The sequence below is a fragment of the Zerene cesonia genome, chromosome 11 (assembly GCF_012273895.1).
Source record: "Zerene cesonia ecotype Mississippi chromosome 11, Zerene_cesonia_1.1, whole genome shotgun sequence".
NCBI lineage: Eukaryota > Metazoa > Arthropoda > Insecta > Lepidoptera > Pieridae > Zerene > Zerene cesonia.
The window spans coordinates 9,228,594-9,253,224 of record NC_052112.1 but is presented as its reverse complement, the minus strand read 5'-3'; the positions used below and the strand labels follow the sequence as shown (position 1 = coordinate 9,253,224).

The 24,631-nt window shown below is 33.6% G+C and overlaps 1 protein-coding gene across 1 annotated transcript; it reads right to left on the bottom strand.

Moving 5' to 3' along the window:
• Positions 1–690: 690 nt before the first annotated feature.
• LOC119830446 (carcinine transporter-like) lies at positions 691–24,000 on the bottom strand. Its single transcript, XM_038353474.1, has 12 exons — positions 23,817–24,000; positions 11,463–11,695; positions 7,357–7,534; positions 5,965–6,094; positions 5,463–5,591; positions 4,554–4,746; positions 4,255–4,360; positions 3,893–4,125; positions 3,429–3,508; positions 2,702–2,877; positions 2,278–2,432; positions 691–1,618 (listed from the first exon to the last, which is right to left on the bottom strand). Exons 1-12 carry the CDS (start codon positions 23,817–23,819, stop codon positions 1,558–1,560), a joined length of 1,677 nt encoding a protein of 558 aa, XP_038209402.1. The 5' UTR covers positions 23,820–24,000; the 3' UTR covers positions 691–1,557.
• Between the last annotated feature and the right edge of the window lie 631 nt (positions 24,001–24,631).

Below are 24,631 nucleotides of genomic sequence, written 5' to 3'. Positions count from 1 at the left end.
AAAAACTACAGTACCTGGATGACCGAGCTTAGCTCGGTTTAACTTCGTGAAGTTAGATTGTTTATAAGCGTTTTTTTTCCAAGATCATTTAGGCATTTTAAGTGAACACGTGCATTAAGAAGACACAAAACAATATAAACAATTAGTCTAACCTCAAAGCAAACACTCGTTGACTTCGTTACTTAACAACGCCATCTGCTGGAACTTTAATTATTCGCCAAAAAATAGTATTATTATTCGCCAATAGATGTCAGGAAGAGTCATAATAAATTAGGACTACTCAAACGCCTCGTATTTGTTAAAAAAGTAAGTTTCAGTCGCTAAAACACGAATATGACATTTTCTAAAAAAGATTCCTAGCTAGATCGATTTATCGCCCCCGAAACCCCCTATATACTAAATTTCATGAAAATCGTTGGAGCCGATTCCGATATTCCAATTATATATATATATATATATATATATATATATATATATATATATATATATATATATATATATATATACAAGAATTGTTCGTTTAAAGATATAAGATATTGAATAGCAATTACCTACTCTTTTCAAAATATTCAATGAAAAAGTGTTTATATACAGAAATGTTCTGATTACTTCAGATAATCGATCATATAATATTCAGATCATATAATATGTTTTGGGGATAGCAACGTCACACATGAAAAAAATTAAACTGCATTAACAATTCTTATGTTTTATTCCGCAAAATAATGTTATTGACATTAAATATCACAGACAAAATCATAAGATGCTTAATGCTTATAAATTTTGAGCATACCAGATGCATATCGTGCTTAAACTTGTATATCTTAAATATAACATTAGTCTAAGACAAGGCAATGAAATATTATTAATTATAAATCTAATTAATTTCATTTAAAGTACTCATAGTCGTTCATAACAATTCACACAACTTTTTATTAATTAGTATCAAGAAGCGTTAGGCATGCGACATATTAATTAAATTTATTTTCATTAAAATGTAGAAAAAAAATAGCACAATAAATGTAAAAATATATTTAGTACAATCATAAACTTATGTTTAGTATATTGTATAATAGTATTTACAATAACTGTGGAACAATTTAACAAAATTTAAATACTTTTTCGCAAGTATTTGTGCACCGTGTGGAAGTATAAGGGTAAGATCACGATATCAATGGAAGCGATTCGCGGGCACGGCAAATTATAAGCGAATATCATCAATTAGTTTTGACCATTTATACGTGCAATTTAGTAAATATATTGTGTAAAATCAGTGAAATAGTAAACATTTTATGTAAAATAAAATCTGACATTAATACTATGTAACAATATTTAAAAAAATTCATGTAAATAGGGATTTAGAACATACATCCTTCCTCGCCAATAAAAGTACCGTATTAAATGCATTTTATTGTTGGTAAACTACGCACTGAGAGATTTTTCAGACGTTAAAACACCATACAAGTCGCTCCCGCATCCGCTCGTCGCTTGTGTTGTCGCCAAACATGACCCTTTTGGGAAATTGAATTCTATTTCAATAAATGCTAAATAATTAATCTAAGTAACAGCCTTGTCTTTCTCGCCTTCGTCTGCTGAACCTTCATCGTCGACTTTAGACCTGAAAATATACGTGTGATTAATTAAATATTTACTTATTTAACTAACAAGGAATCAATTAGATAAAAAATACGCAAGCGGCTACCGTTTTTATCAGTTCCTATCTTAATGAACTTTTATTTAACACTTTTATTAAAAGGAAATGAATAAAACAAATTGAATAAAAAAAATTTACGACTTTAAACTCTTTAGGCAACTATAATAAAAATATGTTAAAATTATTCAATTTATTGAATTTATCATTACAACATTTTTAACAATTTAGTTAATACAATAAAAGACGCAATTGACAGTTTTTCGAGTACTACTATTGTAGTGTAATGCAGTGTATTGAACTCAAATACAGTGTAGTGCTACTATACTGTCGCAAGAACAAAGCAGTGTAGAATAGTGTAATGCAGTATTATATAGTGTAGAGCAGTTTTATGTTGTTCTAAGCAGTGCAGGATAGCTCTGTGTAGTGAAAGAGTATCAGCAAAGTTGGTTACGAGTAGTATGAGCAGTTTAGGGCAGTGCGGTGAATAGCAGTGTAGTGTAAGTACATAAACTTTAGTATTGCGTACTACAGAATAGTCTAGTGCAAAACAGTGCATTGCAATATATATGTACTGCAGTACAATGCAGTGTCAGTGTACTGCAGTACGCCGCAGTGCAACGTACCCGCAGAAGGTGTAGGCGCGCACGGTGCGCTCGGCGTCGGCGACGGTCTGCGGCATGCGGCGGCGGCACGTCTCGGGCAGCGCGCCGCACACGCCGCCCGCCGCCAGCGCCGCGCCGCCCAGCAGCACCAGCGGCAGCGAGCGCCACACGCGCTCCTGCGCACACGCACACACACACACACAATGAGAACTCGGTGGTGATATTATATAATGATATAAGTTGCTAGCTATCAATTAAGTTAGACGATTGACGAGTTCATAGAAGCAACAAATTTGAAATTTGAAGTCTTATTTTGTCCCACAATTTTTATATACTGACGAGTAATAAATTTGAAACAATGCGACAAATTAGGATCAAACTATTGTATCAAATCATTTTCGATTTCGAAAAAATTCTAAAAAAGTTCTACTAATCGCATACGCACCGAGAAGACAACGAACGGCGACAGCACGGTGGCCACGTAGCCGCTGACGTGCACGAGCGAGCAGCCGGACGCGCGCGCGCCCGTCGGCAGCAGCTCGGCCGACCACTGGATCGCGGCGTTGTACGCCATGTTGATCATGAACCGCGCCAATATGGCCAGCGTGACTTGCGGGATGCCTGCGTGGGTTCATTGTGCAGAAATTAAATAAGCAAGGTGAAGTAGGCGGATTGATCGAGGAATGAAAGTGTAACAGTTTATAGAGGAATTTTATTGTAGAAACATATAGATACCTGAATACCTATGAATAACTTTTTATTCCAGGAAGCCGGAACACAGGCATTTCAATTCTGTTATACAATGTCCTTCACCTATTCTCATGTTACAGTCGTCATTACATTATGTGTGTGATGTTATTACATATTTTCTGTGACGGCTCAAGCGGCCATAGGATTCGATATATAATTTACGAATACTACCTTAAAGTCATTTCGTTTTTAAATTATATCTAATTTTATCGAATTCTATAGTTTCTTTTTACATTTGGGAGACAATAGCGTTTTTTTGTTTTATTTCGTTACAAATGATGAATCTGGACCTAAAATAGATCCCTGTGTTACACCAATGATTAGCAACACACCGCAAAATCTTCCATCATTTTAACATCAATGGTTTGTATCCTATTCTGAAGATATGAAACAACCCAAATTATGCCGCAAACTTAGCTCACCTTTTGGTACAAAAGCAGCAATTAGGGCCAAAGTTCCAGATATAATCAATGGTCCTCCTGCGAGATTTCTACGACCCCATCTGAGAACGGAAAAAGTTATCTTAAAAAGCTGAACTCACGGTGAAACGGATAAGCGAAAATTTCTTATTAAATCAAGCTTCAAATTAAATAATTGCATAAATAGTTCCTAATATCAAAACAAACAGAAGTAAACGTTAAATCTATAAATGTATATGATAATAAGAACCACTTCAATTTCAGAGCCATAAATTTTATAGAAATATATGGAGTTGAATATGATTCGAGATTACCCCATCAGAATCAGGACTCCTATCTATCAATCTCAGTAGCGGAAGCCAACATAAAGGTGATGAAGAAATTTATTCCCAAGACTTTAAACATCCCCACCAATCCATCGACTACAGAGCTACTTATAAAACCATAACTCAAGACCATACACCCACCTATCGAGTACCAGCGCTAATAAGGCGACAGATGGTATTTCCGTAGCGGAAGTCAATGTGAAAGTGATGAAGAAGTCCAGTCCCAGGCCTTCAGACATTCTCACGAGCCCATCGAATATGAGCGCACACGCCATGTACACGAAGATCATGAGGATCAGCATGCGACGGAGGGGCGGGCTCTTCAACACGTCCTTTATGGACTCGTTGGACTGCCGGGTTTGGCTTGCCGACACCTGGAGAATGAATAAGAAAAATTTATCAGACTTTTACCATAATATACAAACAAAATTGAATAATTACACTTTTAGATTTCAAATTAAATAATATCTGATACTTCCATCGAGTTCTCAGTGGATACTTACAATGAATTCATCTAAAACGTCGTCAGGAATTTTTGTTCCGTTGACTTTTTCGAAACGTTTCAATACTTTAACTGCTTGGTTAACCCGACCGCGCGATGCTAACCATCTGAAAAATATGGAAACATACTTAACGTTATCTGACTTTAACGGTTGAGTTTGCCTTATATGAATGGTTATTCCGTCGCAAATTCACATATTCTGGAGTATTTTGAGAGAAGAGAGAAGCGGTAGCTGCCCATAGGCAGGCTGGTGCCCCACAGCACACACACCAATCCAGTCCACCGCAATGCCCCACTCACCTAGCGCTCTCCGGCACCACGAACGGCACAAGCAGCGTGATGCCCATGGGCAGGCTGGTGCCCCACAGCAGCAGGCGCCAGTCGGACGCCCACACCGCCAGCCACGGCAGCGCCAGGCAGCCGCCGCCGAAGTACAGCGCGATGGACATGTTGCTCACCCAAGTGCGGTGCCGCGGCCCCACGTATTCCATTGCTGAGGGTCAATTGCATATTGACATTTTTTGCATGAAATTTACATTCGTTAAAAATTATATGAGTTCCCTCTTTTTGTCTACACTGTGACTCTAAACCTACTGGATAGACAGTTCGACGTCGAATAATTAACGACTGAATATCGAGGTACAACTGCTGCGTATACGCATACGCTTGTTGCTCAGTCTATCTTTTATCCTACCTCATAGTTATAACGGCCGGTGCCTATGTAAAAATAGTCACAAATAATACCATTCTAGGTATGGTATAGATCTAAAATAAATTCAAAGACATATCTTAGGCTGATTCAAAAATGTAATTTTTTTATTATCAGAACAGAAAAGGAAATAACGTATGTTATCATTTATGTATTAACTATGAAAAAACCGCTGAGGTTATAGATAAGGGAAGGTGAAAAACTCCAGATTCAATAATAGGACAAAAAGATAAAAATTTCCTATGCAGCTCAAAAATAATCATCTACACCAGGCTAAAAACGCTTTTTTTAAGAAAGTCGATTGAAAATAAAAGACAACATATTTATAAGAGAAAGAGACAATTTACATATAAGATTTATGTCCCTTTAGTTGCCTTAATTATAAGATTCTTTCCTTGTGGTCACCCGACTATTTTGCAAACAGCTCACTAATTAATTTGATATTTAATAATTGTTAATTATGTATTATATTTTAACATTAAATTAAAAGTGTAATTTACCTAAAATGTACAAAGCCATGAAGCAAGAATCATACGACATGCCGACGAGGAATCGGCAAAACGCATAGTCCCAAACTCCAGTAGAGTAGATAGTTGCAATACCACCGACGAGTGCTATTAAATTTGCCCCTGAAAATAAAGTGTTTTGGTTCTAGAATCAGATCTTTCTGAGAGAAGTAAACTTTTGTAAGTTTTTCCCGAAAAGTGGTCTTAAAAAAGGAGGAAATTGTAAATATATTAAATATATCAAATATCATGTTTTTAATAATAGTTAAGAGTAACTTATTTTCTCTCGAAATATCTGCAATATAATTGGACAAAATATATCTACGGCAGAGACATTAAAGGGTACAATGAAAACTTCTGTAATAAATAAGTAAAGACGTGCTGCGATGGGACAAGTCCAGATTGAGGTAATCATTCTGCTATCCAAATCACTATTTCAATAGAATTGTTCGAGAAATTTCCAGAATAAGACATTCACCTACATACAAATTCTTACCAACCAAGGACGGCACTCTGCCGTAGAAGTCAGCGATCCAGCCGAACAAGATACCGCCAACGGTGGAGCCGCCAAAGAAGATTGCCTGAGTGAGCGGTACGTAGCCAGCGTTCTCACACACCCAACCACGCTAAAAGTAATTCATTTAAGGAGGGTTTAATAAACAAATTTTGATGAGGGGCTAATAAACAATTTTTTTAAGATTAGGGAGATGGAAATTATGCACGAAATCGTAGTCATTAAAAGGTTCGATTGATAGATGTATCTAATATGTAGTAGTAATATTATGGAGAGGCTTCTTTTATTTCGTTTGTTTGTATTTTTGTTTGTTATCACACAATAACCATTGGAATGATTTCAAAAGCTTCAATGAGCTATACGCATATGTTTAACACGGACAAAAGCCGACGCGAACTTCTAGTAAGTAATAAAGACTTATCTACCGATTTGTCTCTATGTACAAAATTCTTCTGAAACATACAAATACGCAGTCTAAAATATACAAATTTCCCGGAAATTAGATTTACCACATTTTCGGCCATATATTTCTTTAATATAGCATTTGAGATCATAGAATTGTGCTTCATAGTTAAAAATAAAATAACCTTGCAAAAATAACTCGTACAACACAAGAAGGCGGAGGGAAATTTCCACTTTGTTTATATTTGCCACAGTTTTCGTTCACACAGGGGTGAGTATTAAAAGAAATAACAACTTTTCCAAATAATTCTATAATTCAATGTCCAGTCCTAACTGGTAACAAATTTTATATAATGATAGTGATACTCAATACACTAGTTATTTTAGACTTTAATTTTACCGTTTAAACTTTAAATTAATGTATTTATAATTGGGACCTTGGGAAACAGTTTGTCATTACAGGATTTTTAGATATTTTTTATTAGAACTTTACATATTCATGCTTTATGATTGCCTGATTGATCTGGGTGATATGCGTCCCCATACGCTGATAGTGCTATTTATATGGAAACTATTTTATAGCGCCATTAAAACGACCCGCAACCAATTGAACAGTGGTTGTCTGTTTGCTTTGGATACCTTACTGCTATTGTAACATTTTCCAACAAATTTTATTACTATCGGTGTACTTTACCCAAATGATGTTAAAACTTCGTAAACGAATTGAACTAAACAATTTGGAATAAGAATAAGAATAAGAATGTGCATTTAAATAAAACGAATATAAATATGTTGTTCATAACTCTCTAGTAACTCGTCCCGGGTAAACCTCACCTCCAGACTAAACAAAAAATTGCGTGTCTATCAATAAGGAGTAAAATAACTTTAATACTTTTGTAATTTTTATGAGTTTCTTTAGCAGTATCTAAGAAGAGTATTCCGCGTTAGTTAACATTTCTTTAAGATACTCACTTCGCTAACAACAGTGTGGTAGGGAATGTCTCCCAGCTGGAACTCCCACCCATTCTGGCACGGTATGAGGCTCGCGTTTACCGGTATGACCATGTCGATCAGCACTTGTGTCCAATTAGCGTCATACATCAGACATTTCTCCCATTCGTCATCGACTCGCGGGGATATTAAATTCCGTCTGTAATGTAAAAGATTATGAAATTGCTGGCCTTTATACGGTTAAATATATATTATATTAATATTTATATTAATATTTATATTAATATTTATCAATATTATTGTTATCGTCATCAGTACATATTTTCTCACAGCAGGGATACAGGCTTTCTGTGTCCTATGAGGAGAACAATCAAGGATTTGTTTGGATGTTTGTCCGTCAATTACGCTGAACGTACACATACGGGGTATGAGCAGACCTAGGTGATAGGATACTTTTTATTCCGATTAAATGCTCCCTTGCGATAAAACAGGAATCTTGATATCCGGGCGGGGCCGGGAAGAGCGTTTAGTAGGTTATAAGCCAACCCGCTGCCCAAGCGCGGGTAAACAGGTGATAGTGGAGCTATTTCACAATTTGTTATTGTTTATTGTTTAACTGATGATTAAATGATTTGTACAGTGCATGTAGTGTAAATTTTTTATGACATGATGACATTTTTTTTGTAATATTTTATATTTATGTATCGATCTGCATCTTCTAATGAGTCTAAATAAACAAATTTGATAATATAATGCTGAATGATATTGAACTAAGATAATGTACTCCTTCTATCGCGAGACTAAATCTTGAAAGGCGTTAAATAGAGGTTGAACATATTTTATATGAGAAATCTTAATATAATAAAAATGGTCGGGGTGTAAGTCTGTACATTGAAGATATTTGGATTTTTTTTGTGGGGCGTTTTATTGTCGATATTGAAGTATAAAATGCAACTTAAAAAATTGTTGTCTGTCTGTCTGTATCTCGAATGAGAATCACGCAAAAACTACTAAACGGATTTTGATGATACTTGGTATGGTATACTACTCCGAGGAAGGATATTATTTGCTTTTCATCCCGGAAATCGATACAGTGTCTGAGGGGGGAAGGGTAACTAAGTGTATATTGACAAACGCGAACGAAGTCGCTAGTAACGTTATGAGCACGCAAGGAACGGGGTATTTGTGAGTATACGTATTTCTTGTGTATGTAATGTAAACGGTTTTCATTAAAATCGACACTATTGTCCAACGGAAATAAGGAAAATTTAATTAAAGAAAAATTCCGCGCAAGCTATTGGTATTTATATTGAATTGTATCATAAATAATGTAATAATATGTCGTTTTCTTGAGGAAGGTGAAGCGTTTTTATGTTCCCATTAGGCATTGTACACGCTGTAATAATTTATAAGGAGTTAAGCCTTCGCCTTGTAACATTTATAGTTACGTTATTAACAATACTAGCTTTCCGCCCGCGGCTTTGCCCGCATAGTCACAGGAAAGATAGACCCGGGGTTTTCCAGGCATGCTCCCGTTCCCGTGGTATTTCCGAAATAAAAACTTTCCTATGTCCGTCTCCTGGTTCTAAGCTACCTCTGCAAAAATTTTCAGCCAAATCGGTTAATTTGTTCTTGAGTTATAAGTAGTGTTACTAACACCACTATCTTTTATATATATAGATATGGTAAAAGTTATAGATAAATCCAGTCGTTATCTAAACATCTCTTATTAGTTTTTATTTTATTTGTGTACGTCAGGTTAGGTTAAATATCGATTCAAAGCAGATTGTCGTCTTTTTCTGAACATAATATTGTATAGATTGTAAATATAAAATATATCAAAACAGAGAAAATGTTGGTACCCATATTCATCATCGTCATCATCATCATCAGTTTTAAGCAGTGGTGATGTTATCCACATGTGCAGATAAATTGAAAAAATCAATTTATTTCCTGCACTCTCGTCCGGTCTCGAACCCCGACTTATTGATTTTGAAGTCCGAGGTTCTGACCACTGAGCCACCACACTTTTTACCCAGGTACCCATATTATTTTTACATAACAATTTTCTTAGCCGGTGATATGGTCCAAATTATCTAAGGTTACAAGTACAAAGGAGGACCGCTAAGGTATAATATAACACATAATTGTTATTAAAATAATCTCATTATTTGAAATAAATCCATACTAAATTAATAACGTATCGTCGACGTATGTCAATCATGATTATCTCGCAGCAATGGATCGCCGTCACCCAATAACAATAGTTATCAGATTATAATAGATAATTTCCACTCTTGGATATCAATATTGTAGTCGACTAAACATAACCTACAATGAAGAAATGTTTGTATTTTAGTAAGTAATCGAACTCAATGAAATATTTAAACATAAGTTTTCTTACGATACATAAATAAATTAGGATCGTTCAGAAATTTCAAATTTTAGAAATAATATAAAGTATTGTCAAAATATTGTCTTGCAAAATTTGGTTTTGAAGTCGTTTGATTTTTTTTAATAAATCACAAACCACTTGTATGTTTACTCTCGAAAGCCGTAGGTGGTTGTATGATTATAATTATTCTAACTGCGGCTGTATCCCGTAGGAATATTGGGATAAAAATTCCTATGTGTTATTCCAGTTGTCCAGCTATCTACGTACCAAATTTTATTGCAATCGGTTCAGAAGTTTTTGTGTGAAAGAGTAATAAACATACATATATACATCCCTCCTTAAAAACTGTCGCATTTATAATATTAGTAGGATAGGATAAGTTTCTTCGTATGACTATTTTCATACATGTTACACTACGCAACTGTTACGTAGTCGATAAATTTTTACTAATCTGTTGCGATGATAACTCGTAATATAATATCATAACTAATCTGTGTCGGTAACAGAGGAAATAAAACTAATATTCGTATACTTAAAAAGCAAATGAAAGTAAAGATCTATTAAAAACTACTTTCCGTGAATGAAAAAAAAATGTAATGTTGAAAATACGATTAGTATAGTACGAATGCAATCTTTACGACTTTATGGCTGACAAGATATTTTATTAACAGTGTAGTTAAATCTTTTGAAAAGAGTATTTTCTCTTTAAGATAACGCCCATAATCCAAATCGTATTGAAATAAAAAATATAATCATTTTTATCTAAAATCCAGTATTCACAATTCTGCAAGTCTTCTCCGTAATTCAATTATAAAATAAAATTACACAGTGTTAAATCAATGCAAGTCAATATGTATGGATAGGATACAATGAGTACACTTTCGTTTCCATGGCAACGGTACCGATAGGGGGTAAACTCGCTGTTAGTAAATTTGTGCAGGGTCAAGAACGAATGTTATTTTTATAGTATTTTAATATTGTTTTAGCAGATAATAACACTAACGAACTGAGTGTTATCTACAAATGAGTTAGAGCAATTGCAGAAATTGATGAACCATCAAATTTTTGACCGTGCTGACTATTGCTTAATTTTTTTTAGTATATGTCGTTATAGCATACTTCTGAAAATTTCAACTGTCTAACTAACACGGTTTTTGAAATGTAGCCCTGGTAATGAACGAACTATTAGTAAAAGGGTCCGTTGGGCACGCAACCTTCAAAATGAGGGTAAATTGTGAGGTAAAAGGTATCAAAGTTGTTAATACAAATAGATATTTATATCAATGTTTATAATAATATATAAGCTAAATAGTGTATTAGTCATTCAATAAATCTAGGTCTAGGTTTAAAGGAAAACCATATAAATGAATACATTGAATGTTCTCAACATTATTATCCGTAATTATCAAAGTAAAGCTGTCTGTTTGACTACATGTAGTAAATATTCACAATTGATAACAATTAATTACTTAAAAAATGTGGTAGTTAAGTATAGTCAGTGATGAAGGAAACTTTAAAAATGTATAAAATTAATTTAAAAAATGGAAAAAAATTAAATTAAGTAATCAATCGATTATTATATATTAGGAATTTGTTAGATAGATTATTATATAAAAAAAAATCGACAATACGTCTATCGATATAATTCATACAATATTCTTAATCCCATTCAAACACTATTACTTTTAATCTCTATAATATATATTTAAAAAAAAAACTTTTTTAACTATACCTCACTTCAGCATCCAAGTGCTGCAACTCAGGCACCCTGCACCAATGGTTCTGTGGCGTAGCAGCAATGAACATCTGCACGAAGTAAACGAACGCGAAGAATATGCCAAACGGCGCCATCATGACGAACAGGAGCTTCTGGTAAAGCCCCATCTCGCCCATATGCATGATGACCGAGTCCAACGCGTCGCTGTCATCGCTCGGTTCCTTCTTGTTAAGCTCCTCTTTTACTTCCTGTATAAGAGGATACAGCTGGTTAATTATGATGAAAACAACCTGTTAAAATATCCTGAGATTCTTTAAGAACGTGTGGGTGTTTGCAAGAAGTATTGGCACAAATAATAATAATATACCAAGAACAATTCAATGATTTTATTTCTTTTTTTCGATTTTTACCTCAGAATTTTCGGCTGGGTGAACCGATTTAGATGGTTCTTTTATTATTTGCAAGCTGGTGTCTCCCGTTTTGTTACATTTAAATTTCATATATTTCTGACAAAATGAAGGTGTTTTTGGTGTTTGTTAGAAATAATTATTTTATCACCCATTTCCATGCAGTATTATTTTATAGTAAGATCCCATAGCCGTAAGGCACAACTTAATTTCTAAAGCATATAGCTTTCTGTTCTCTGCAGTTATTTTAGAACCTTCAAATTACTGATTTTACGTACCTATACAATCCACTTATTTCATTGTACCTTACTCGCATGTTGCATAAATACAAAATTAGATACTGTTCTTGTTATTAGGTGCTCGTTTAAAAAAAAACAATAATTATTATTAATATATTACACTTAGGTATGTTTTATTCAACCGATCATATTTCATTAATTCAATTTTTCCTTACGTTTCTATCCTATACGTAACGTATTCAGTGAAAATTATACAGCGTATCCCCAATGTATAACTAAAGCTTTTGCATCAAAACATGACCCCAAGGAAGAACGTAGATAGCGTATAGAAGGCAGTTTTTAGATATGTGGTACAAGCATGTTAATATAACTAGGTAAAATGCAACTAAAAACATAATTGACTTCATAAAATTACAGTATTACGCATATAGTACCTAAGTACATACATAGCACAAAAGAGATGCAATTACTTGCATGCAACAGTCGGTGAAAGATTGTATCTTGAAAAGCCATGTCCTTGATCGAACTGAAGAATAAAATGCCATTTAGCGATCCATTTTGTTATCTCGATTAAATTAATGATATTAGATACAATAATTGTAAAACGAGTATAGATAAGAATAGTATAAACATTGTTGTTAATAATAAACAGAAGCTGTAAAATTAGAAGTACATTGGTAATAGAATCGATCAACAAAGTAAATATTTAAAGCCAACTATAATGAACAGTGAAATAGTTGTGTAGATATAATTAGATATATTTTCAAACCTCAGTTCTTTTTGAATCGTTGAGAATCATGTCGCAACACACAGCACGGTCTAATGTTTTTTTTCACACTGACTTCTAACTGCACGTGAGCCTTTTTAATATTAGCTGATAAAGTTGTTATCAATGATACAAGGAAAAATGGACAGTAGTAAGCGATATGTATTTTGGATAAAATATTTAATTATGATGCAATATCTACACTAATATTATAAAGAGGAAGAATTTGTATTTTTGTTTGTAATCGATAAATTCAAAAACTATTGGGACGATTTAAAAATTCTTTCACTATGAGAAAGCTGCATCGCTGAGTGACATGGGCTATATAGGCTATAATACCGTGGGCGAAGCCGCAGCGAACTGCTAGTGGTTAATATATTTTTTAGTAAATAAGAACTGAGTAGGTTGATAAAGCTACATTTTGATCGTCAATTTTATTTTCTATGAAGCATTTGCTACGAATGAATATTATGTATTTACTCCACCCAACAACGATTTTTTTTTTTATGTCATAGCGGGCAGCTGAGCTGGTGGTTTGCCTGATGGTAAGCGATCACCACCGCCCATGAACATTCGCAAAGGTAGGGCCTCTGCGAATGCGCTGCCCGCTTTTTGGGGTAAGGGAAAAGGAAAGGATTAACGACTGGAAAGAAGGAATGGACTAGGACGGGTGAGGAAAAGGAAACGGGCCTCCGGCTCCCCCACTCACCGTACGAAACACAGTGGCATGCCACTATTTCACGCCGGTTTTCTGTGGGGGTGTGGTACTTCCCCGGTGCGAGCTGGCCCAATTCGTGCCGAAGCATGCTCGACTCCCACAACAAAATTGATAAGTCGTAAGTTTAATTTGTGAATACTATTGGTCTAACAGCGTGTTGACTCAAAGTCGGTAAATAAAATAGGTAATAAAAAATGTGAAAGCAGGTAATTATAGTAGGTACTATTTTAAAATGTATGTATGATGTTTATCCGCTATGAACTCCTAAACCACTGAACCGATATTTATAAAATTCTGCGAACTGGGTACGGTTTTATCAGTGGCGTAGCTATCAAAGGGCCAGGTGGTGCAGTGCACCAGGGCCCCAGAGCTCAGGGGGCCCTCTAACCTCAGCTTTGAAAGAGGGGAGGAGAGCCCGATTCTTTCCCTATGCTCCAGGGTCCTTGTCCCCCTAGCTACGCCACTGGGTTTTATTCTACTTGAAGGATACTACCCGGACGGAGCTGGGGCGAGTAGCTATTTATCTATACAGTACTTAAATTTCCATAACATTTCTATGCATATTATATATTTTTAAGACCCGGTGCAAAAAGAGGGGTATTATAAATTCGATGTTGATGTCTTTCTGTCTTTTGGTCTGTTGCAACACTGCTCTCAAATCTCAAAAAAAAAGGACTGATTTTAATGCGGTTGTTATTACATTTATATCAGAGCCTTGCAGCGGTCCAACATTGCTAAATGTTTGATGCAAATCGATCAGAGATGGCGGCCGCCAAAAAATGTCCGGTTAAATATTTCCTGCTATTTATTTATTAACATTGTGCTACAAGTATGGAATAAGATAATTAGTCGCAAACACGGCACGCTCATATGCCATCGCTAAGCTCGTAAAATTAAATTAACCTCAGTAAAATTAACAATTGTTTTACTGCAGTTAAATTGATGTTTTATTTCCTTCGCGAATACAACTTGTTATAAGTGAATATTTCAATACACTACTATTAAACATACACAACAATAAAAATAGTTTAAATTGGACACGGGAATAACCAGCTTTTAAATAAAAAAGGAATCTATCTCTCTACAAAGTCAGAAATATACAATCGAATTGATAACTTCTTTCTTTTCGATTCGGTTGCTAACTGATTCCACTTGGCTGTAGGTAAAAATTAAAAGGGTTGGTAACAAAGATTTTTGGATGGTTAAAAATAAGGTTCCCTGCAGTTTATAGGTTGACAAAAATGTGTCTCACAACATCCTAAAAATTCAAAAACCTACTGAAGCAATTTTATCTGTCAATTTAGTTAAGCTGTGTCCGTGTGTGTTACCTGTATGTATATGTGTATGTTTAAATATGTATATGTTATATATTACTAGCTGACCCGGCAAACGCTGTTCTGCCTTACTCTTATCCTTTAGGGGTATGAAAAATAGATGTTGGCCGATTCTCACACATACCCAATATGCACACAAAATTTCATATCAATCGTTCCAGCCGTTTCGGAGGAGTTTGGCAACGAAAACTGTGACACGAGAATTTTATATATATAGATTAGATATATGTATGTGTATGTATTATTTATATTTTATATATTTATGTATGTATCTATGTATGTGTATATATTATTTATATTTTATATATTTATGTATGTATCTATGTATGCATTGTTATTAATTTTGGTATATTTTTCTTTTTATTATACGTTCTATTCTTATAAACTCTGTTATTATTGCGCCTCCCTTTTACATTAGTATACCCTGCGTTTTTCCTTGTCCACCAGGTTGCCTGGAAGAGATCGCTGCTTAAGCGATAAGACCGCCTGTTGTGCTCTTCATGTTAATATTATGTTTTTATTTATATCCTGTTTTTTACTCTTCTTGTAAAGGTGCACAATAAAGAGTTTTTGATTGATTTGATTGATTGATCCTAATATTATACGCGAAAGTTTGTAAGCATTGATGGATGTATCGGTTACTCTTTCACGCGAAAACAGCTTATCGTATATATATGAAATTTGGTACAGATAGATTATAGTCTGGATAAGCACATAGGCTACTTTTTACCCGGGTACCACGCGAGTGACGCTGCTGGTTACAGCTAGTAAAATCCTTTTTATATAGCATATGTGTATATAACGACCACTCCTTGTATAATGTATATTATTAACATTCATCCACCAACATCCAGGCATCCACCCACAGCCCAACCATTTTCTGATATGAAAAGAATTTCAATTAATATGCTCGATGCAAATTTTCCATTTACCATATTCACACAAAAGAAAATATATAAACGTCAATATATAAACTGTTTTAAAGGGTTTCCCCTCGTTAGAAGTTACTTTCAAAGCTTTCGCCTCCGTTGCAGATTAAACCGTAAGCTACATACGCACAGCTAGCAAATTAAATGACCAAACACGCGACATGAAAGAAAGAAAAGTAAAAAAAAACACACATTTGAACTTGACACATCGACAAAAAAGAAAAAATAAACAACAAATAGATAGAGGGAGAAATATAGATTATTTTTTATCTCGAATGAATTTGGTACAAGCGGCTAATTAATTAAATACTTAATAACAAAAATACAGATAAGAACGATAGGGTTATAGTTACAAAAAAAAGAAAAAAAAACAAAGGTTATGATAAAACTCTTTACAAAAACCGACTATCCTGCTATGTAGCTAAGAACTATGACAATTTTATGATAAGATTTTCGTCATACTCATAGATAAAAAAGGAATATTAATTTAAAATGGTAGATAAAAACTTCATAAACAATGACTTTACCTTTTATCGATGTAGCATTATATTAAATTTACTGATATTCGAATAAGTTAAAGAACAGAAAAAATATCCACCAAAATATATAATTAATGACAGAAATAAATTTTCTATCCCCATTAAGCATTTATATTTATTAGTGTACACAGACTCAAAAGCCCTAAAATTTAACTTATTATGACATACATATAAATGAAAGCCACATGAAATAAAATTACATGTTCTCAATTGTGAACGCGAAACGCGCGAAAATTTCCCTCGTAAATTATTTGCGAGAACACACTCCGCTATCATGTTTATCTGAGACAGACAGACGGATTGAATAAATAACATCTGTACTACATATGCAGGTCAGAGCCTGACCTACATGCAAGGTAGCGTCATTTTCTTAGACTACTATAACGTATTTAACGTATATAGGTTTGTATAAAGTTGCGTCGCGTTCGTCGGTCGTGAATATTTTTTTTTTTAACATCTCTTCCTAGACAACTGGAGTGCCTGTTGTGTTTTAAAAATAACCGTTTTTTACTAAGTACATATGGATGTGCAAACAGATGTATAAGTATATACAAAAAACAAATCAATTTTTAATTTAATAAAAATAATAACTTTTTTCTGTATATCTGCCTATCTGCCTGTCCATCTGTTTGTTCCAGCTAATTTATGGAAGAGCTGGAACAACTGAAAAACTAAGTTTTCATATAATAAATAAAATGTCTTATAAACAATTTTATGCACAGAATTTATTAAGAAGCGCGGGTAGATTTAGTAACCTGTTGTGGCCATTTCTTCTCAGGGACAAAATGATTCTATCAAAAATATAGTTTACTCGCTGCGGCCCGCAGTTTTACCCGCATAAATCCGTATCCCGTAGGAATATCGAGACAAAAAGTTGCCTATATGTTATTCCAGTTGTCCAGCTATCTACGTACCAAGTTTCATTGCAATCGGTTCAGCAGTTTTTGCGTGAAAGAGCAACAAACACACACACATCCTTACAAACTTTCGCATTTATAATATTAGTAGGAGTATTAATTAGTTACTTAGACGTGTTACTAATACCTAGGATTGTATAATATTATTTGTGCTAATAATAATAATTTGCTTCTATTCCTAAATGTGTTAATAAATAGATTACATTTTGTACTTTTTCATACTACCACAAAACCATAATACTTATAAATAGCATATCATACGTCTAAAACAAAAAATGTGAATACCACAATAGGTTTTTTGTTAGGCTTACTCGTAGGTACGAGGTTTTTTTATCTATCATATTGATGATCTCATTTTAGGGTTCAGCAGCCATATGGAATACACAAACAGGTAGTTTTATTTTGTTCGGAGAATGAATTTTGTGCTACTAAGCAGTGGTGGCTCAGTGGTGAGAACCTCGGACTTCAAAACCGATAAGATAATCGGGTTCGAGACCGGGTGAGCTTGTAGGAAATAAATTGATTTTTCAATTTATCTGCGCATGTGGATAACATCACCACTGCTTAAACGGTGAAGGAAAACATCGTGAGGAAACCGGCATGTCCAAGAATTAAAAGTTCGACGACATGTGACATCTGCCAACCCGCACTTGGCCAGCGTGGTGGATTATGGCCTGAACCCTCATAGGAGGCCTGTGTCCCAGCAGTAGGAACATATATGGGCTGATGATGATGATGATGAATTTTGTTATAAACATTATCATATGATAAATAGAGGTAAGAGGTTAAGAGTAAACCTCATTTTTTATTTATTTTCTGTTATAGGGACAACAGAAATACATCATCTTTGTAATTTGCAATTGTCTAACTATCACGGTTCATGAGTCTGGTGTAAGACGGACGGACAGATAGACAGACAGACAGTTAATCATTGGTAATAGGGCGGGATCCCCTTTAACCCATTGGGTAAACCTAATAAGCAAGAAATATTGTCATTATTTTAAAATATTTTTTGTTTTTTCTATATATCTTAGTGAATTTAGCAATGTTTTCTGTAAAAAGTTTTAAGTACATAATACATAAGGTCCTTAAACGAATTATCGCAATAAAAATATTATATCCTTCACACTGAGAGTATTTCATATTCGATTGATGGCGTTCATTAAAATTTGAATGAGTTATTAATTTTGATTACCTCGGATGTATTAAATTTATTGTCTTGTGATTTATTCGTTATTAGCATGAGCATGAAGCGTGAAACTGAAGAAAGATAAGTATTTAAAATAGGAAATTTGTATTTATAAACGTCATATATTATGAAGAGCAACACAATGCACCTACGTCATGTCTGTTTTTTTGAGCCGACTTAAAAAAAAGAGTAGGTTATCAATTCGACTTTTCGTCTTTGTTAAGAAAGAACTTTCAGATGGGTGAATTGAATGTGTGCTACGATTCTAATTTATTCTAGTTCTGACAATATGAAGGCGGTTTTGTGTGTTTTTTTTTAATAGTTATATTAACTTATTTGAACATTATATTTTTATTGTGCCCAAGGTTACCGCTCGCGCCTTCTGTCGTTTTCATCTCGTTCTCGTATATTTTGTAAATGTATTTATGAAGAGGCAGTTTGCCATTTTTTACGACATTAGAAGCGTATAGCTCGTCAAATATTTCTTTTTTTATTAGCAAAATACCTATTTAGAGGCCTCTTTTTTATTTTAAAACACCTACGACACATAATTCAAATGTACACAATATTACGATTATTATACCATTCATAATACTCATTGGTACGATAAAAGGAAGAAAATACTGATGTTATGAAGAGGAAAAACTTGTATGTATGTTTGTAATGTTGCCACATAAAATCTACTGGACCGATTTCAAAAATTCTTTCATCCTTAGACAGATATAACTTCAATGAGTGGACAAGCTATGCATATGCACCACGGACGATGCCGTGGCAAACAGCTAGTATTAGTTATTTATTCAATGAAGCTATATAATACGACATCCATTTTCAATATCAACCTCTAATTAAAACTTATTAAATTAATTATTTTCTACACAAACTATCGTGTTTCAAACGAAAATATAGTTTTGAAAAAATCGGCGGGATTTTTTTTACTATTTCCATAGTTTTCCTGTATTTTAATCGATGTTTGCCAGGGACAGATTTGATATCCATTAAAGCTACACTATAGAATACAAATTGTAGTATTATCCTCCTCCTTTTTTGAAGTCGGTTAAAAATGCGCAGGCGCCGCGACTGAGACCGCACCTCAAACAGTTTCATATCTTTTTTTGCGGAGATAGAGGATCTTACGTGGAACAACAGTCGAGTAATTAATTAAATAGTTGTTCAATAATTATTTGGTATTAGAATATTCTCTAATGATTCGCATTGCCAGTCGTGTAACAGACAAACAGAAAAAATACTAACCATAGTTTAAGAATTAGGAATAAAAAAATCATATTGGACAACGATTATTCTTTTTAAAAATTTATTGGTCTTGTTGCTGTCTTATTACATTATTATACATTTAGAATAGAGTTGATTTACGCTATTCTTATGTTGTACTAGCTGCGCCCCGCGGTTTCACCCGCGTAAGTATGAATCCCGTAGGAATAACGGGATAAAAAGTATGTGTTATTTCAGTTGTCCAGCTATCTACGTACTAAATTTCATTGCTATCGGTTCAGTAGCTTTTGCGTGAAAGAGTAACAAATATCCATACATACATACATATATCCATACTCACAAACTTTCGCGTTTATAATATTAGTAAGATTAAGTGTAAAATTTTATAAGGTTTATATTTAAAAACACATATTCAGTATTTTGGCCAACTCTGTTGCGGTCTTTCTTTAACATTTCACCTTATTTTGAATGATTTAAGACATCATGTAGAAAGAAAGAAAGAAATAATGTTTATTTATCATGTAGAACGTGTAGAGATTAAAAACTTTTCAACGGATTTTAAACGCGATTTATTCATTATATTATTAACCCGACGTTTCGAACACTTTACAGCGAGCGTGGTCACGGGGAGACTCCGTTGAAAAGTTTTTAATTTCTATATGTATAATACTCGCGTAAAACCAAACTATGTAGAACGTGTTTAAAGTTTAAAGTTCAAGCATGGGATGTGTAATGGATGTGTATTATTGTATGTTGAATAATGGAACATGGACGGCATGTTTCAAAACACCGGCTGAGTTTGGTAAATGGCGCAAAATATGACGTCATCATTTCGCACCGACCTGTGAACAGCAAAGATATCATCGTCCATCATTATATTTGATTATAACTTATCACCTGATTGTTATGTTTATAAAACCGATAACGCTGGAGAACTTGCTTGGGCTACTAGGTATTATTGACTACTAGCGGTCCGCCACGGCTTCACTTGTTGTACTTTTTCCGCTAAGAACCTTCCATGTGCCTTAACAAAAGTGATAAAAAATTACCCGACTTGGTAGAGCCGTTCTCGACTTTTACGCTTAGCAACACATTCGGCGATAAGATCACAAAGACTTAGAATTTAAACACCATTTCGAATCTTTAGGGATTGAATTTTCTCTCATTCGCTATCAGTGTTGTAATAACTTTAACTGGGTAATAACCATTTTAAAGAATAAAAATTGGTTCTAAAGAATTTTTCATAACATCATTAATGATAAATTAGGCATGTGGGGTATCGTTGGATAGATCTTTTAAATTTAAATCTAAATGGATGAATGATTTTTTTTTATTACATCAATAAATCAACAGGTTTGTAAGAAATCAATAATTATATAATCATGTATTATATTATATAATGCAATGTTAATAAGGAATGTCTCGGTCTGGCAGCAAACAGAAGGCTGATCACCTACTTATCCATATAAAAAATCGATCAGTGAAACAGATATCATATGCCCCATACCCTACTAGGGGACACGGGACTTAGTCAATGTAAATAATACTAATAATAATCAACTCTCAGAGCTATCTACATCTTCATAACTAGCAGTGCGCTCCGGTTTCGCTTGTAGTACATAATATATAGCCTAACTTAGGGATAACGTACATATCCAATGGTGTGAGAATTCTTTAAATCGGTCCAATAGTTTCTAAGATGAGCACGTTCGAACAACAAAACATGGGATTCCGCGCGACATTTCTTATTCAAACACGCTTCACGGTTATATTAGCCTCAGCTGCATGTTTGCATGTAACTGACCCCTTTAGACTATTTTGACCCACTTAGTATGGACAGACTTAGATAAAATTTTGCACTCAACACACTCAACAAGGATCAGTGACAATATAATAATTTCATAAGTTAATCTTCTTTTCCTCATTACGATCGCCAGCGTATACGCAGAGATAAAAGTGCGAACATGTGTATATAATATTATGATCAATGCGTGTTTTGTAGCTTTTTTTTATTTGTTTAATTTGGTAGGTTGTGCGCGGCGTTAGAAGCGAGTATGAGAAGCTTCCTAAATATTTAAAGGTACTTACTCATTATTATTCTAAAAAATTGAAAAAATTATAGTGTATCCCAAACTCTGTATAACATTCATTCTACACATAAGTAATTTTAACAAGTACAGAATAGTTAATGAAGGTTTTTCTTCGTTTTCCAAAAGTCTGAATTCAATATAGATGAAAAAAATAATTCGAAATTTATCGTAGAATTTGTAGGTATATTTTGTAATAATACTAATATTTATTGTTGGATTTATCAATTTTATAATTGTATTCATACTTGCTAAAACTATATATAACTATACGGGCTCATTGTATTAGCTAGTTTATTATTATGTTATCTATGGTATTAGTTTCGAATACTGATTGAGTCATAACAAGAATTCAGACATGGCACTTTAAATATTTACTGCTACATACAAATAGTGAATTTAAATTATTTGCGATTTCGTTTGAATACATAATCAAGTTCGTGTTTCGGGTTGTAATCAAATATGTACGGTAGTGAGTTTATTGTTTGGATTTTAGATTTAATGGAAAAAACAGTGGTACAGAAACTCTCCTTATTTAAATCGGTAAAAATTAATTTATTATGTCTCAAGTTTGTTGTACTTTGTTTATACATTTTTTATGCAGAATTTGATCACAAAACCCTCAAAAAAAAGTTTTCTTTTGTATAAACTTATGAATGATCCATTACGATCAATAAAAATTATAACTATCAAAGATATTAACTACATGTTAAATAATAATCAGAATGCTTAACCGAGTATTACGTTATCTGTGGTTTAAAATGAAACACAATATCTGCAGCCAAAAGATACGAACTAGCTTGAATACAATAAATCTATTTTTGGTTAGCGTCCCAATAGAAGTGTTTTTACTAGTTCGAAGTCTTATGGGTAAGATATTTTTTTGAAGTAAAACGATGCGAATTTGTTTTCATTGAACTTTAACATAATATTAAAGAAAAGTATTGTTATCTGTGGTGTATATGTATGTTAAAGTATGTATATGTTAAGCTATTTTATAGTCCAACGAAATAATATTCACATTGGTTTTCTTCACAAAATGTACATCTTATAAGACATCATTAAATCGTCAGAAATACACCAAATTTTAGTAGAATAACAACACTGAGGCATCAGGTTCCCAAAAAAATACAATCGATTTTGACCTCGTTTTTTAAATCAATTGATAAATAATGTTAAATGCATGAGCTACTAGAAATTCGGTAATTATCACATATGTAGTAAATCTAAAAAAATATCTTACAAGGTTTAAAAATACTTATATATATACTTCTCGTCGTCTTACGAGTTGGCATAAATGATTAATTTAGGTAAATATTAATACTCAAGAAGATCGTAAATACGTGAGGCGCCCATATTAGGTACATAAAACCAAAAGAAAAGAAGAAATTTGTTTGCCGAGTTGGGATCATGGGTGGCCGAGAGGTCAGGCTTCGTCACGGTATGGTGAAGGACGCGAGTTTGATCCCGCCTTATGATATAATTTTGAGTATAAAAAAAATAATCATTATAATACCTTGGAAGCAATTTTGGTTTCATATAAGAAAAAATATAATAATTCTACAATAAGTGTTAGCTATCACATACATACGAGTATTATTCGAATAAACATCATCATTTTAAAATGATACGGTTTGCAAGTTTATGAAATATATTATGTACCTAGTTTGTAATTGCTGAACCGACAATAATTACAGGCATAACAAAAAGTGCTAAAAAAGATAAAGATTTAACCTGCTTTCTTAATTTAAAAAGAAGAAATGAGAAATTTAAGCATTGTGAATATAATAATTGTTGTTCTAATGTTTTAGTTATTTTTATAAATTTATTATCGTTATTCGCATTTTATTTACTCAACTGCCGAGTTAATAATTTGCAAAAATACTGAAAATGTCTCGTTAATATTATAAGATATTTATTGAAATCTGAAACGCAGTGTTACGATATAAGAACCAATATCAAACAATGAACCTAATTTAACGTAATAATAATTGGAACTTTGCCAACTTACCATGGCTGATTGGTGAATAAATTTTCAAAACAACAGCAGGCGATAAAATTTCAAATGGTTCCACATTTGTTTGTAATCACTATACGATCACGGTCAAAACGAAAAAAAAACAAAAATAAAAAAAAGGATGGCTTTCGAATTTTAAAATTGGAATTACATTTGGCGCGGCCGTCCAATGCCTTGGCGCGAGTATACTAGCTTGTGAAGCTACTACGGACTACCACATGTTCGTGTGAATGACTGCAGTGACCTTTTACTCTAAATATAAATTAAGCTTTGTACTGAAGAAGATAAAGTATAAAATCATTTGAATATACTGTCCAGTGAGCATTACTTGCGAGAAAAGAATTTATTTCTTATAGTAAGTTTCAAACGAGAGAAAGTGGCCGTTTTTGAATGGGCAGGACTGCGCATTGCGGCAAATGTTGAATGGACCAATGGGGATGAACTTTAAGCTTACCCGATTAAAATATTATTGAATAAACTGCTGCTTTTTAATGTACCGTAATTTATCAAACGGATATGTCGGAATGATACAACTACTAGTATAGTATCTGTGATACAATATTAAAATACGCATTACCTTATTCCTAATAAGGGTTCTCTTTCATATATTTGCGTGCCTTGACAAAATAAATATCTACATAGATTTAATTTTTAGTTTTATAGCATTGAAATGCTTTATAAATGAGAAATTTTGAAAGAATAGATTTTTTTTTTTTTTGATCCCGAGGCAGGATTCGAACCTGCGTTTCTTGCCTAACCGTAGCAACGCCTAGCCAAAAAATTTCTTATCTACATAGAACTAGGCAGAA